The 15,707-nt window shown below is 37.9% G+C and overlaps 1 protein-coding gene across 4 annotated transcripts in view; it reads right to left on the reverse strand.

Annotated features, from left to right (window-relative positions):
* znf385c (zinc finger protein 385C) overlaps window positions 1-15,707 on the reverse strand; it is a 102,755-nt gene that overhangs the window by 12,852 nt on the left and 74,196 nt on the right. For all 4 annotated transcript variants that reach the window (XM_083567376.1, XM_083567375.1, XM_083567378.1 and 1 more), the window contains 3 exons: window positions 7,762-7,904; window positions 5,550-5,654; window positions 1,696-1,897 (listed from right to left, as the gene is read on the reverse strand). In XM_083567376.1, the coding sequence (XP_083423502.1) occupies window positions 1,696-1,897; window positions 5,550-5,654; window positions 7,762-7,904 (450 nt within the window). The remainder of the gene's footprint in view (window positions 1-1,695; window positions 1,898-5,549; window positions 5,655-7,761; window positions 7,905-15,707) is intronic.

Consider the following 15,707-nt stretch of genomic DNA (forward strand, 5'->3'; position numbering starts at 1 on the left):
ATGATGATGATAATAATAAAGCTGTAGTAAAACCTCACGCTGCTTTACAGCGAAATCATTTCATTTTAAAATCATAAGGATGTTTTTCTTCAGCCGAGCCGATCATAAACTGCGATGTATATACTTTTGAACATTAAAGTTATACCTTTGATACTACTGTATCAAAGAGATGTAACAATGCATCATGATGCATAAATGTGATAATTAGCACAAGCCCAAATCAACATTCTATTAATGGTGCATTTAATACAAATTGCATTGTTTGAACAATGGAGGTCCAACTCGAATTTTCACTAGTCACAGGTTCTTGATAAAGTTAAGTAGCTATATTATAACCATTTAAAAGAGCTTAGTATTTGCCTTTAAGCAACTCCAGGTAAATGCAGCTGAATAACTTCTCTTCAAAGCAATTTGTGATTTATTTCATTTTATACAGTTAAATAACCATTTCTTTGCATTGTGTGGGAATCAGAAAACCCGAAAAAACAAGTATTTTTAGTCAGAATTGATCTTTGTGAAATATTTAAAATTTTGAGAGTCAGAATTAGACTCATGAATCGTGTAATGAGTGTATCATTACACGCCTATTGGATCATATGTTTTTGCCAAAAAGATATTTTGATACTATTTTAATGCTAAAACTGACTAACATATACAGTAATACAAATAATAAAAATATAAGGTCTGGCTTTGGCTAGTTTACTCACTAACAATTAAATATAAAAATGATATCCCATATTAACCCATACTATTAGCAATACAAGAAGAACATGATGTCATGACTGTGACTATGAGAACTATGAGTTTGTAATATAGCGTACCCGTGTAGATTTATATATTGCTAGAGACTCAAAGCACTTTTGTACATCGCTCTGGACAAGGACGTCTGCTAAATGCTGCAAATGTAAAGGTGAATGTAAATGAGGATACCTTCTCCATAAGGCATGCTTTGCATGCTTCAAGAACCCTTAAACTATTCCTAAAACAGAAAAAAGCGATTGTGGATTGTGGGTTTTTTTTTTTTTTGATGTGACCTTGTTGTGACCTTGACCTTTTTTTGTTGTTTGTTGATGCCAAAATCTAATCAGTTCACCTTTTTATACTGATCATTCCACGAACATCTGATTACTGATTATTGAGTTGTTGTATTAATTAGAATCAGGGATAGACAGACGACCCAAATACGTCATACACTGGGGAAGTAAAAAAATAAAAAAATTAAATGCTGTTCAGTTGCTTATGTTTGGAAAAACCAACACACACAATATCTTCTTAGTGGCTTTACTGAGTTGATGGCAACAGAGGTCACTGTATAGTACTATATGCATCTTCATATAAATTATGGACATTAATCACTAAGAAATAAATATAATGCAGTGCAATTGCATAATGTGCCTAAAACGATTTTCGTAAAATTCATAAAATGTGTCTGTACTGCATTCACCTTTTGTTTATTATCTATATATGAGTTTTATACTGAATATTATTTTAGTTGGTAAACTATATACTAATAAATACTTACTTATTTAATAAATTTTTTGGTGAAAGGGTTTTTTATGATTACATTTGACACATTTAGCTGTTTTTGATCCTTGCAAATGGTTAATCACACACACACACACACACACACACACACACACACACACACACACACACACACACACACACACACACAGAAACTATTTGGCCACTCACTGGATGCTTCCACTGCGCAGGAATCCGGGAGAGCAGGGAGAGGATCAGGTGCAATCATCCTCCCTCTGTCTCTCTCTCGGTCTCTGTCTCGGCTGCTGTGTGTGCCGTCGAGCTGTCGTCTGTGCTGCTTGTTCTTCTGGGCCTCCATAGCCTTCAGTTTACGAGCGTGCTTATGACCTTTATAATGTGCTTCGGCCTGATTCTGCACACACACACACACACACACACACACACACACACACACACACACACAAACACACACACACACACAAAAAACAGCCGAATGTTCCTAATTATTCACACAATTAATATGCTACACAGATACACACAGGAGAATCACTGTCACTATTGAGCTAAACAAACATTTCAACATTTACCTTTCTGTAAAAAAAAAAGAAGAGAGAAAATATAAAGAAAGAAAATCCAAAATACAATAAGGGGGAGGGGGAAGGGTGTACATTTTAATATATGTTAATATTCAGGAGACCTTCTGAATGATCTCTAAGTGTGCATTTATGTGCACACACACACACACACACACACCCACACACACACACACACACACACACACATGCGCGCACAGCGAGTCTGCACGGGGCTGATAAGAGGAGATACAGCCAGCAGGGAGGCAGTGTTATAATTGCATGTGTAATGTGCAGGAGAAAAGGATCACCTCACAACCACGCTGTTAATGCAGACAGAAACAGAGAGAGGAAGAGACAGAAAAGGAGAAAAGAGAGGGTGAAAGATAAAGAGCGAGCATTAAAAAAAAAAAAAAACACTTTCACGTTTTCATGAAAACGTAGTTGTTTTGCTGCACACCAGGGTATAAATCGTAGCATCAAAGAGAGTCTTTATTTATAGTTCAGTCACTTTCATTATCTTCAGCAGCACATATTACTGAAATATTCTTAAACATAAAAAAATAATTAAAGGCGTATATCATAAACAGTAATGAACGTAAAAAAAAAAAAATAAATCTTTCATAAGAGATTATCCATTAAGAAAAATAACTTGTAAAAAAAACCCACTACTGATTTCATGCAGTGCATATTTGGATTTGTAATAGCTTCTGGAAGTCGTCCGATAGTGGATTTTACCAATTAAGTTAGTTATTTAATAGTTATTTAAATCGATACTGGACAAAGAACAAACATAACACTTCATGTAAAATAATATTGAACCTTATTACAAAAAAAACCCCAAAACAAAACTATACTAAATCATGAAAATGTATCAAAGAAAATAGATATTATTATATTAATTAATAAATATAATTATATCATTCATAAATAATTATAACATAGAGCTCTCTGTGCACTGCGCAATCTCATGTGTAAAAACAAACAGCACATGAAGTTGGTGATTCACCTCTAGAGGCCGCTCTTGTAATGATAGCGGACCGAAAGCCGGAAAAACTATAGATATGAATTTTTGCAGATAGCTGATAGTTCCAGCAATCAACAGATTATTCGGTCGACCTCTAATCGCTACCGATTGAGTTTGCATTAAGTGGCATCAATTTTGCACCCAGTCCAAGTCTGTGCAAGATAAGTGCCAATACAGGTAACATATTAAAAATCAACATACATAAAGATTTCACAATCAAATAGGCAATTAAAACTGAATAGTGCTGTAACTGGAGATTCCTGGCCGTAATAAACATGTTGTGTTTTCAAGGAATGGAATAATGACTGCACTTTAACAAGCCTGAAAAATTCTACAATGCCTAGAGTCTGAAAATACATACAGGAAAAATGAGGTTAAAAAAATTCATTGTTATAGTAAGGAGCAATGCCAGTAAAGCCTTAGGGAGTGCTAACAGGACACACACACACACACACACACACACACACACACACACAAAAAGGTCCCTCTTGCCATATAAATGCAAATCAAAGACGAAATTGTATTAAATCATTTGCACGACATGTTCCACAAGCTAATAAATCAACTCTGCAGAAAGCACGACAAAATGGAGGAATTCCAGAAAAAGAGCAACACACAGAAAGGAGGAGGAGAGAGAGGAGAGAAAGTGAGAGCTCTCTGCATGGGGTTAATGAGCGTTTAAATGATTTTCAGTCCCCTGCAGAACACACTGTGTGGATTAGCTTCAGAAAGGCTTTAAGTGCTAGTTGAGGACAAAAACCACAAACCCTATCAAACTCTTCTCGACAGGTTTCCATCCACTGGACATTAAAAGAGCAAGTAGGAGTCCTGCAGAATGTTGTGGACAAAAATATAACTTTGTTTATAATATATCATTAAATTATATGGACACTTTAACATAAGACTTGTTTAAAATATGGCATTATTATTATTTTTTTTTTATATACAGTTATACAATTTGCTCTGGAGTATGCACTATTATGTCTTAAGCCTATGATCTGGGACTTCTAGTTTAGTTGAAGGGACAATGTAATGGTCAATCGTGTGCCTCTAAATGTGTGGGAACAATTTGAACATACAGCTAGAAAAGTACCAACACAGTGCCCCAATACATAGTGTATATACCAAGCTGCACATTCTATCACACAAAAGTGTGAATTTTTACCCAAAACTAACCCTGATTTAATTATTCTTGTGGGTTCTATCTACTTTATAAGTTTACGGTAGACATGTATCTGAAGAACAACACCAAACAGGCTCAATATGTTATATCTCAAACAGAGGACTGTCTGTCATCCAGAGTAACAAATACCATTATACTATTTGGGAGAGCTATCATTCATTTTCATCCAAAGCTGTGGCTACAAATAGCATCAGCACGGTTGGAGAATTTCTATTTTATCTTTTGTTGCTTTGTTCTTTTCATGGCATGATACATCCTACATGATACATGGCATGAAGCATGAGTTCAACTAATTCGTTAAATAACGAGAAAGCATGACAACATTTTTCACTGTTTAGCTGAGATCAATTGAGATCTCTCTAATTCGCATTACCTTTTAAATAATTTTAAAAGTACTACATTTGACACTTTGTGGAACGCGTTTTTCTCCAGTGTCGCCGCCTTGCAACAGTCACGGTGCTTGGTAAAAAAGCGTGGGAACGCCAACAGAACAGAGGAGTTTCTATTTCTGGGGGTTAACCCTAACCCTAACCCTATTTTTTTTATCAAGATAGAAAGAGAGATGGATAAAGAGAAAGCGAGAGATAGAGAAAAAGAGAAGATGAACAGAATGTTTACTGTTGCTATAATGCAAGTGATAACAGGTGCCAATTTACCTCATGTATGGTCTGCAGTGTGGAATGCAACTATGAACCGTTAAGTTTGACGTGTTCAGGTTAAACTATTGGGAAAATCGCTGTAGTCTAAGCAGAGCGACACACTTCGAACTGTGCTTATAAACATAATGCTTGGAGTATATTACACCACCATGATTTATTTTCTAAAACAGCACCATTTTTTACTGTAAAGTCTAAAAGGGTCTGAAAGCATGCTTCTAATCTCTACAGCACCATTCAGGTTCATCAACCACATTGTTGTCTTTCCTTAGAGTCACAACAGGTAAAATCATTGTTCGTTACATGTTACCCATAATAGATAACAATAGCTTTAGAACACAGTGTTACAAAAAACACACATAGCTTCCAAACACGTAGTACACATAATAAAAAAGAGAGAAGCATTTACATAAACACACAAACAATGAACACAAAAAATAACTAGATGACCAAAACGACTTTAGTACTGTTTTCGATTGCTCCTTTTAGTCATGCCAATTCATCACAATTCACCTGAGCTTCGAAAGAATCAATACAGGGTTGTATTGTGATAACAGTAACAATAGCACAATATTCAATCTTTAATAATCTGCAATAATCTGTGTTTTCTGGTCCTGAGTACTAACCGAGGAGTTGAAGCGAAGGTGGCAGATGTTGCAAGAGATGACCTGCTTCTTCTTCTGAGGAACCCCAAAGGTGTGGTTAATAACAGCCTTCTGCACAGGGTCCATCTGATACGCAGAGGAAAAGAGAGGTCAGGGAAGAAAACAACAAATCCAAGAACGAGTTTATCTATTGAATGCCGTAAAAAATGATGCCTGGGATGTAAGAATATGTTCAGAGTGCTGGATCTGGGTGAGTTTTTTTTCCAGCATCAGCATGGTTTCGGATTGTTTGCTTTCGGCACACAAAAGTGGCACAAAAGTGTACAGTGTAATCTTAAGCCCAGAGGACGAGCACTTTCTCCTAGTAACACCCGCTGTGGGAACACACACAAACACACACACGGCCCAGTATTGTCTGTGCACCCACCGATGGGAACAGGAACCCTCCTGGAACTGTTTGCTTTAGGAACTCAAGAATGTGTGTGCAATGAACATCTCTGTATGTGTGTGTGTGTGTGTGTGTGTGTGTGTGTGTGTGTGTGTGTGTGTGTGTGTGTGCGCGTGTGTGTGTGCGCGTGCTTTTGGAAGTGTTACTCAGTGCAGAGCCAGCGAGATGAGATCTTTACAAAATAGCAAGAAGAGATTAAAGTTTTATATACACGTGTAAAAAAACATTTTTTTATGAAACAAGTTTCATTTATGCCCTAATTTCTAGTAATCACAAAATTTATTGATAGAAAGTCATAAGTCCAATGTCTCAAAATGGAAGGAGGAAACACCTGGAGAAGAGGGGAGATAAAAGAGAAAGCAGGGGAAATGGAAATGGGAGGAAAAAATACGGTGGAGAAAGTGAGGGGATGCCTCTGACAGCTACTTTGTATACAAGACAGGTGAATCTATCTTTTAGTGTAAGTCACACACACACACACACACACACACACACACACACACACACACACACACACACACACACACACACACACACACACACACACACACACACACACGGGATCTGATTGAAGAAGGACCATGTCTCAATGTATATTTGAGAAACTGTGTGCATTTTAAACAGCAGCAGCAAACACACAGACACACACACACACAACCACACAACCACACACACACACACACACACACACACACACACTAATAAGAAAATAAATCTATAGATACTCATACATTTATTGTAAGATTTATTTTAAGTGTAGCCCTGATTTTACCATGGCTTCCTCTGGGTTCTCTGGTTTTCTTCAACCTCTTGAAAACACTGGCAGTATTGGAATTGCTCCTAGGTGTGATTAAGAGTGAAAATATGTGTGTATGTGTACGTGTGTATGTGTACTGTAAAGAAGCGGTATCTCATTCAGCGTATATTCCTGTTTCGTGCCCAGTGTTCCCATGAGATGCTCTGGATCCACCATCAGGTTTTAACCAGAATAAATTGGTTACTAAAGGTAAACTATATTGCCAAATGTTTGCAGACACCTGGTCATAAGTATGCTATGTGTTTTTTACACATCACATTCCACACTTAGTAGTAATTTGCTCTTATAATTCCCTTCACCCTTGTAAAAAGATGCACCAATTCATCCCAAAGGTGTTTAATAGGGTAGAAACCAGAGCTCTATAGCAGGCCACTCAACATCTTCCTCTCCAAACCATGTAAACCATATCTTCATGGAGCACGCATTGCCGTGCTGGAACAAGTTTGGGTTTCCAAGTTCAAGTGAGCGCAAATTTGTATTTTACTGCATCCAAATACATCCTATACAGCTGTGCGCTTCCAGCTTTGTGGTAACAGTTTAAAGAAAAATCACATATGGCAGGAAAGGTCAGGTTTCCATATAGAGTACATTGATGCTGTCCATGTTTGATATTCACTACTGAGTAACTGTAAATCAGCAGCATGTTGATTCTAGCAAAAACACCAATCCTAGCAAAGTCAATGTACTAGCAACACAACGCTATAAGCTATATTTGGAAAATATATATAATATATATTTACAAAATAGTCAATGAGACCAAAAAAGACTTAGATCCTAAGATTTAGAGGACAGCTCTAGTGAGCTCTGTGATCTGACAAGAAGAAAGGGAAAGATGGTTGTATGACAGCAGTGCACATAACTACCTCACACTGTAAGTCACCTTGGATCTTTGCTAAAAGGCATCTGGGTGAGTCGTAAAATCAGGTGCTACCAGGGGGTAAACATTTTTTTAAAGGCATGAAACTCACCGTGTTGAAGTTGGGAAATAGGCTAAGCGGGTTGGAGCCGTTGAGTCTGAAGGGCAGAAAGTTTTTGAGCTCCAGAGGTGTATGCAATGGCCGAGTCTGTACGGGTAACGCAGCCAGCAGGGGGCTGCCCTGAGCCGCCGGACCTGCACACACAAATCAACCAAAAAAACACAATCAGAAAGAGTCTTTATATCCACCACACCAATTAGAAGTCAAAGAGAAACAAATCGGAGTCACCAAACTGGGACAGAATCCCAAATAAATCCAAGAAATTGAAACTCGGCGGGGGATCAAATAAGAGGCTTAAGAAACTCGGCTCTGACGAATGTCCTGCTACCGATGCCAGAATGACGCAGAAAATACGCTGCTTCTTCAAGGGCCACAAAGTATATGATATTAACTTAAGGTGCCCTGCTTAGTCAGTTATGTATGTGGCTTGTTCTGGGTCAGCGTTGTGCTCAGAATTAAACATTAGCAATGCAGATGCAATCTGCCCCCATTGGTCACAGTAGGCACCCCCTATAGACAGAGGGAGTTGATTGGGTTTTAGACTATCAGGTGTAATAGTGTGTGCCGTTCTGCTGTCATAGAGCTAAAATATGCTACAGGAATGTTCTGGTGTGCAACGAAGTGCATTTTTCTAGCTAAAGATAAAATGGTTGAAGTGTAAAGAGAAAATCTGATTAATACAATTTATGCAGTTGGACATAATAAAAATAACAAGTATTAGAGTAAATGTACTTCGTAACTTAAGTTATTTTTCAGCTACTTTCTAGCTTTATTAAATATCAAAGATATATGCAACTTTTACTCTCTACTCAGCTACATTTATGATTCAATATATGAACTTTTTACTCCACTTTATTTGAATTGACTGTCACCATTTACCTTTTTCATCTTTGTTACATTCTGGCACGTTAAAGAGGCCTACAGTGTGGAGGTGTACAATTTGATTTGTATTTTATGGAATCAAACCTCATAAATCAACTGTTTTTGGCTTTTTACTAACATCTTGGTGTCTTGGTGTTCAAGACTTGTGCATCTTTGAGCGTACATTCAATACAAATCAAATACTCAAGTATTGTTCAAAACAGATACTCTAATCTTTTACTCAAGTCATATTGGAATTGGAGATTTTTTTATTTGTAATAATAAAAGTTTTGCAGTAAGATATCTATACTTTTGCTCAGTATGCTTTTTTCAGGTTTTCTTTACACTTCTGCATGTACACTGTACTTGTAGCTGTAATATGACATGTTGACAGAATGATGTTAGGTTGTTTTCACCCCACAGCTGCATGGAAATCCATTTGCTAGCAAATAAGCCTGATCGTAATTAAAGACTGATCAGTCATATATGTGTGGAGAGACAAATGTGCAATTTGGTTTGTATGGAAAACTGACCACACATTTGCATGTAAATGCACACTTGACCATGCATTGAAACACACACATACACATACAAAGTATTTTATTGTATAGTTACAGTATATCCATATTTATGTGTGTGTGTGTGTGTGTGTGTGTGTGTGTGTGTGTGTGTGTGTGTGTGTGTGTGCATGTGTGTGTGTAGGATTTTTTAATGGACCTGAGATGCAGAGGTTTTTCATTTTCCACTTGTCTGAGATCCAGGAGCACTTCACATGGCTTATATACTTTCCTACCACACAGATCAATCACTGTAATCACACACATACACAACCACACACAGCAGTGCACACAATCCCGCAGATACCCACATGAACACAAACTAAAACCTATATAGCAGAACAAACTAATATAAACTAATATATATATATAGAGTGCTGCCAAATTAAATTAATGTGGTTATTTGCATATTCTTACTTCTGGTGTTTATTGTATTTGGATTGTAAATAGGATTTCTAACCAAATGTGATAATTTGACTTAAAAATAACTGAATTATCACGAACCTCAAAGATCATCTCAATGTTCAGAAAACATGTATTATGTGGTATTTGGTATGTAATTGTTCTCATTTGCATATCATACCAACATTACAATAATTGCTCACCAAACTATGTAGGTCATGGACTAGGGGTGTTATGACATCATTGTACTGTGAGGCATTTTGGTCGGCAAGACTTCCAGAGACGGATACATTTGTGCTGCAACTGTCAATTCCTTTTCTCGTGGTAAAAATGTCACATTTTTTACTTTATATTTTCTAAAAAATAAAAAATTGGAAAAAACTACAAGTTCTTGCAGTTACAATTTTGGGTCCTTGTGTACATCTTTACTTATAAGGTCAGGATTTGACTATAAAATAATTCTTAATGCATCTACATATCTGTTTATTACACATGGAATAGAGGCAGTTTTATTTTGTTGTACATTTTCTGGGCACTTAAGTGTGACCATCCGTGCATCATGTCTAGATTATGTACAACAAGGACACAATAATAGGAATTTAAAATACCATAATTAAAATAAAATAAAAGAAGAAACGTAGACAAGAATAATTGCACATAAACTCATTTTATACTCAACAATACTGAACATCACAGCTTGCATTCTGCCTACTGTGTGTGTGTGTGTGTGTGTGTGTGTGTGTGTGTGTGTGTGTGTGTGTGTGTGTGTGCGTGTGTGTGTGTGTGTGTGTGCGTGTGTGTTTGTTTGTATCCTGATGAGGAGAAAATGTTTCCACAAGGATAGGAATATTTTGCAGTTCCAGCAGTGTAGGGACATTTGCCAGGTCCCCATAATGAAAACTGTTTTTATTAAAAAGTATAATGTAAAGGTTAAAGCCACATTTCGCTGAACCGCCACATTAACAGTTATAATCAGTGCCATGTCATGTGTGCTTGTCATTATGTCATTTCAGCAAGAGGTCCAAATGTCCTCACAATGATAGGACCCTGTGGCAGTTTATGAGGATGGATTTTCATCAAAAACAATGTTATTTAAATTAAGAAATATATAAATATAAACAAAAAAAGATAAAACTAAAGGATACAAAAGATTGAGAATGAGGCTGGTTAAAGGATAATAATATAATAAGAATAATGTTGTTTTTTAAAAATATTATTACTACTACTACTACTACTATTATTATTTTTATTACTATATAAAAATAAATGTAGGGAAATAATCATAATAATAATAGTTATTGTTATTTTTTTAATTACTGTTAGACATTATTATTATTTATATAAGTTTTGCAATAGTAGTATTGCAAAAATAATAATAATAATAATAATAATAATAATAATAATGATGATGATGATGATGTCCCTTACGAGGGAAATATCAAGGTCCGTGACGTCGGAGTGATGTGGGGCCGCCTTCCCGTGGGCTCACCACCTGCAGGAGGGACCGTAAGGGACGGTGCTGTGAGGATTGGGCAGCAGTCGAAGGCGGGGGCCTGCTTAGACTGCTGCCCCCGCGACCCGAATTACGGATAAGCGGGAGAAAATGAATGAATGAATGATGATGATAACACATATTAATAGCTATATTATTATTATTATTATTAGTAGTAGTTGTAGTATTTTCCTTCAAGAACACATAATTAAAAATACCCCATAAAGACATATAGTTTTAGAATCATGCAGAAGCTCAGGTGTAAGGAACCCACTCCACAACAACCACACACACACACACACACACACACACACACACACACACACACACACACACACACACACACGCACACACACACACGCACACACACACAAACACACACACAAATGCACATTCACAAAAGAATGTAATGTATTTAATGAGGTGAAACATTGAAGTCAAATGGTGCCATGTGGTGCGCTGGGAATTTGGTGAGGTCTGGCTCGAGTGCACAAAAACAGAGCGAATCGACAAGACCTCATCCTTCCAACACACACACACACACACACACACACACACACACACACACACACACACACACACACACACACGCACATACACATACACACACACACTCTCCCTTCTTTTCTTCCCTGACAAGTCGAGTTGAAAGGCATAATCATGATTTTCAGAGCAGTAATTAGCCGAGACTGCTGCCTCAAGCCCCCCTCTTTCCTCTGTGCATTTCCCCTCTTAAACACACCAGCTGCTCTCGCTCTTTCTGCACCTTCTTTTTCCAACACTTCTTCCCCGTCTCCATATCTATTCTAAAAACAAAAACCAAAAGAAAACAAACAAAAAAAATTCCCTCTCTCCACTCAGATGTTCAGGATTTCATGTAGCCTACACACGCTGTGTGTCCGAGTAAGAGATTCCTCATGTTTTCTCCTCTTGTGTACCCCAGCATGCTCTCTGTCACAAAAACACACCGCTGTTACCTTCTCTTTAATCGCAACACAGACTCGGGCAGCACACTGCTTCCTGAAGCGTGTATGTGCGTGAGTATGCGTTAGCCCGCGTACCTGACAAGAAGAAAATAGGATGTGACGGATGTATGCAGAGAAAAAAAAAGACGATGAACACAGACAGTGAACAGAGGCAGACTGAGAGAGAAGTTCACTGGAGCTCTGTAACACACAGTGACATGCAGAGCAAAAAAAAACATTTTGGGGTGAATTCCAGATTTTCTAGAATTGTCGCTGCAGATGAACTGTGCATAAGTAAACTATATTTAAATGAGGTCTCTACATCTCACTACCTCATTCATACAACTGAACAGCTATGGGGTTATGAGCCTTGCTCAGGGGCCCAGGAGTGACAGCTTGGTGTGGCTGGGATCTGAACTCACGACCTTTGGATTCAAAGTCTAAAAAAACCCATTCAGAAAAACATCAGAAAATAATGTGTGTATTAACATGATAATATGTACTCATACACGTATCTTATAATAAAATCATAATATAACAACATAATTGTACAATATAAACTATATGGCATAAGCATTGGAACAAATGACCTTTCCAGCCATATGTAGTTCTTGTATCAGATGTCTTTGGATGTGATCACATTAACAGTTCACTTGAACTAGGAGACTAAAACCTGTACCAACATGACATCACAGCTGTGCACAAAACCAGCTCCATGAAGATATGCTTTTCATGGGTTAGTGTGGAAGATCTTGTTTAGCCTGCTATAGAGCTCTGACCTAATCCCTACTGAACATCTTCGAAATGAATGTGAACGCTGAAATCTCCACTAGCTCACTCCAACATCTTCCCAGAAGAGTGGAGGTTACAGCAAATGAGGACTACATGTGGAATGGGATGTTCAAAAAGACACAGAATCTTAAAGTCAGGTATGAAATTTTTGTCTTTATAGTGTATTTTATATTAAAAATAATACAGCTCTGGAGTGTGCAATAACATGTACTATGCATATATTATAAGCTATTAAACAATGTATACATTTACTCCTACTGTAGATTGATTCTAGTTTACTGTAAGACTTTTTATATGATTCCTTTTGAATTCTATACAATGTTAATGCAGTGCTTTCGCTTTGTTGCACACTTCTTGGCTGATAGATTAGCAAGTTGCCATATGATACATAAGTACAGGATTATTCTCTCTCCTTGTAGCCAAACTTAAATTCTAAATGACTGGCTAAGACAGCAGCATTAGGTTTACAACAACAAATTACAGGTAGTCGTCGACTCACGACCACGATTGGGACCGGCAGACCGGTCGTAACACGATTTGGTCATAAGTAGAGTAGGCTATATGTACAGTACTGTGAAATTACGCCGGAAGGTGGTACGCACTGTCGTACGCCGCGGCTAGCGATTGTGGTCGAATAGTCGTAAGTTGCATAGGTCGTAAGTCGACGACTACCTGTATGTGCCGTTTTGCAGTCTATGGAATCCGATAGGGGTCAGAGATAGTCTAGACCAGGGGTCACCAACATGGTAGCCTGCAAGGACCACATGAGTAGCCCACAGGCCTTTTCTAAAAATAGCTGTTTCCTACTTTGTTAAATCATTGTTGATAATTATTATGCAAAATCATTAACATGATCAGTGTCTTCACATAGATGAATCATATCATTAATTATTAATAATAACATGTAATAAAAGGTAAACTGAGCAAATTTGTTATTTCAGATCAAACTGAAAACTGTGTGTATCAAACTGGTAGCCCTCCACATTAATCGGTACCCAAGAAGTAGCTCTCAGTTTCAAAAAGGTTGGTGACCCCTGGTCTAGACCACCCATTCAATAAAGAAAAAGATAAGACAATTTTTTTTAAAGTTCAAGAATGTCAAAAAGAATTGAGTGAACGAATGGGTGCAACCCTATCACTTATTATAATGTCTTTTGCATTACACTACACTAATCATATTATAGCTAACATAGCTAAGCACAGAAAACACAATCAATGCATTTTCACATACACTCACAGACGCCTGTGTATATACAGTGAGGAAAATAAGTATTTGAGAACCCTGCTATTTTGCAAGTTTTCCCACTTAGAAATCATGGAGGGGTCTGAAATTGTCATCGTAGGTGCATGTCCACTGTGAGAGACATAATCTAAAAAAAATAAATCCAGAAATCACAATGTATGATTTTTTTAACTATTTATTTGTAAGATACAGCTGCAAATAAGTATTTGAACACCTGAGAAAGTAAATTTTAATATTTGGTACCGTAGCCTTTGTTTGCAATTACAGAGGTCAAACGTTTACTGTAGTTTTTCACCAGGTTTGCACACACTGCAGGAGGGATTTTGGCCCACTCCTCCACACAGATCTTCTCTAGATCAGTCAGGTTTCTGGCCTGTTGCTGAGAAACACGGAGTTTGAGCTTCCTCCAAAGATTCTTTATTGGGTTCAGGTCTGGAGACTGGCTAGGCCACGCCAGAACCTTCATATGCTTCTTACAGAGCCACTCCTTGGTTATCCTGGCTGTGTGCTTCGGGTCATTGTCATGTTGGAGGAACCAGCCTCGACCCATCTTCAATGCTCTAACTGAAGGAAGGAGGTTGTTCCCCAAAATCTCGCAATACATGGCCCCGGTCATCCTCTCCTTAATACAGTGCAGTCGCCCTGTCCCATGTGCAGAAAAACACCCCAAAGCATGATGCTACCACCCTCATGCTTCACAGTAAGGATGGTGTTCTTGGGATGGTACTCATCATTCTTCTTCCTCCAAACACGTTTAGTGGAATTATGACCCAAAAGTTCTATTTTGGTGTCATCTGACCACATGACTTTCTCCCATGACTCCTCTGGATCATCCAAATGGTCATTGGTAAACTTAAGACGTGCCTGGACATGTGTTGGTTTAAGCAGGGGAACCTTCCGTGCCATGCATGATTTTAAACCATGATGTCTTAGTGTATTACCAACAGTAACCTTGGAAACGGTGGTCCCAGCTCTTTTCAGGTCATTGACCAGCTCCTCCCGTGTAGTTCTGGGCTGATTTCTCACCTTACTTAGGATCATTGAGACCCCACGAGGTGAGATCTTGCATGGAGCCCCAGTCCGAGGGAGATTGACAGTCATGTTTAGCTTCTTCCATTTTCTAATGATTGCTCCAACAGTGGACCTTTTTTCACCAAGCTGCTTTTCCCTGTAGCCCTTTCCAGCCTTGTGGAGGTGTACAATTTTGTCTCTAGTGTCTTTGGACAGCTCTTTGGTCTTGGCCATGTTAGTAGTTGGATTCTTACTGATTGTATGGGGTGGACAGGTGTCTTTATGCAGCTAATGACCTCAAACAGGTGCATCTAATTTAGGATAATAAATGTAGTGGAGGTGGACATTTTAAAGGCAGACTAACAGGTTTTTGAGGGTCAGAATTCTAGCTGATAGACAGGTGTTCAAATACTTATTTGCAGCTGTATCATACAAATAAATAGTTTAAAAATCATATATTGTAATTTCTGAATTTTTTTTGTAGATTATGTCTCTCACAGTGGACATGCACCTACGATGACAATTTCAGACCCCCCCCCCCCATGATTTCTAAGTGGGAGAACTTGCAAAATAGCAGGGTGTTCAAATACTTATTTCCCTCACTGTATTTATAT

The sequence above is a fragment of the Silurus aristotelis genome (genome assembly GCF_946808225.1).
Source record: "Silurus aristotelis genome assembly, chromosome: 17".
NCBI classification, from domain to species: Eukaryota; Metazoa; Chordata; class Actinopteri; order Siluriformes; family Siluridae; genus Silurus; species Silurus aristotelis.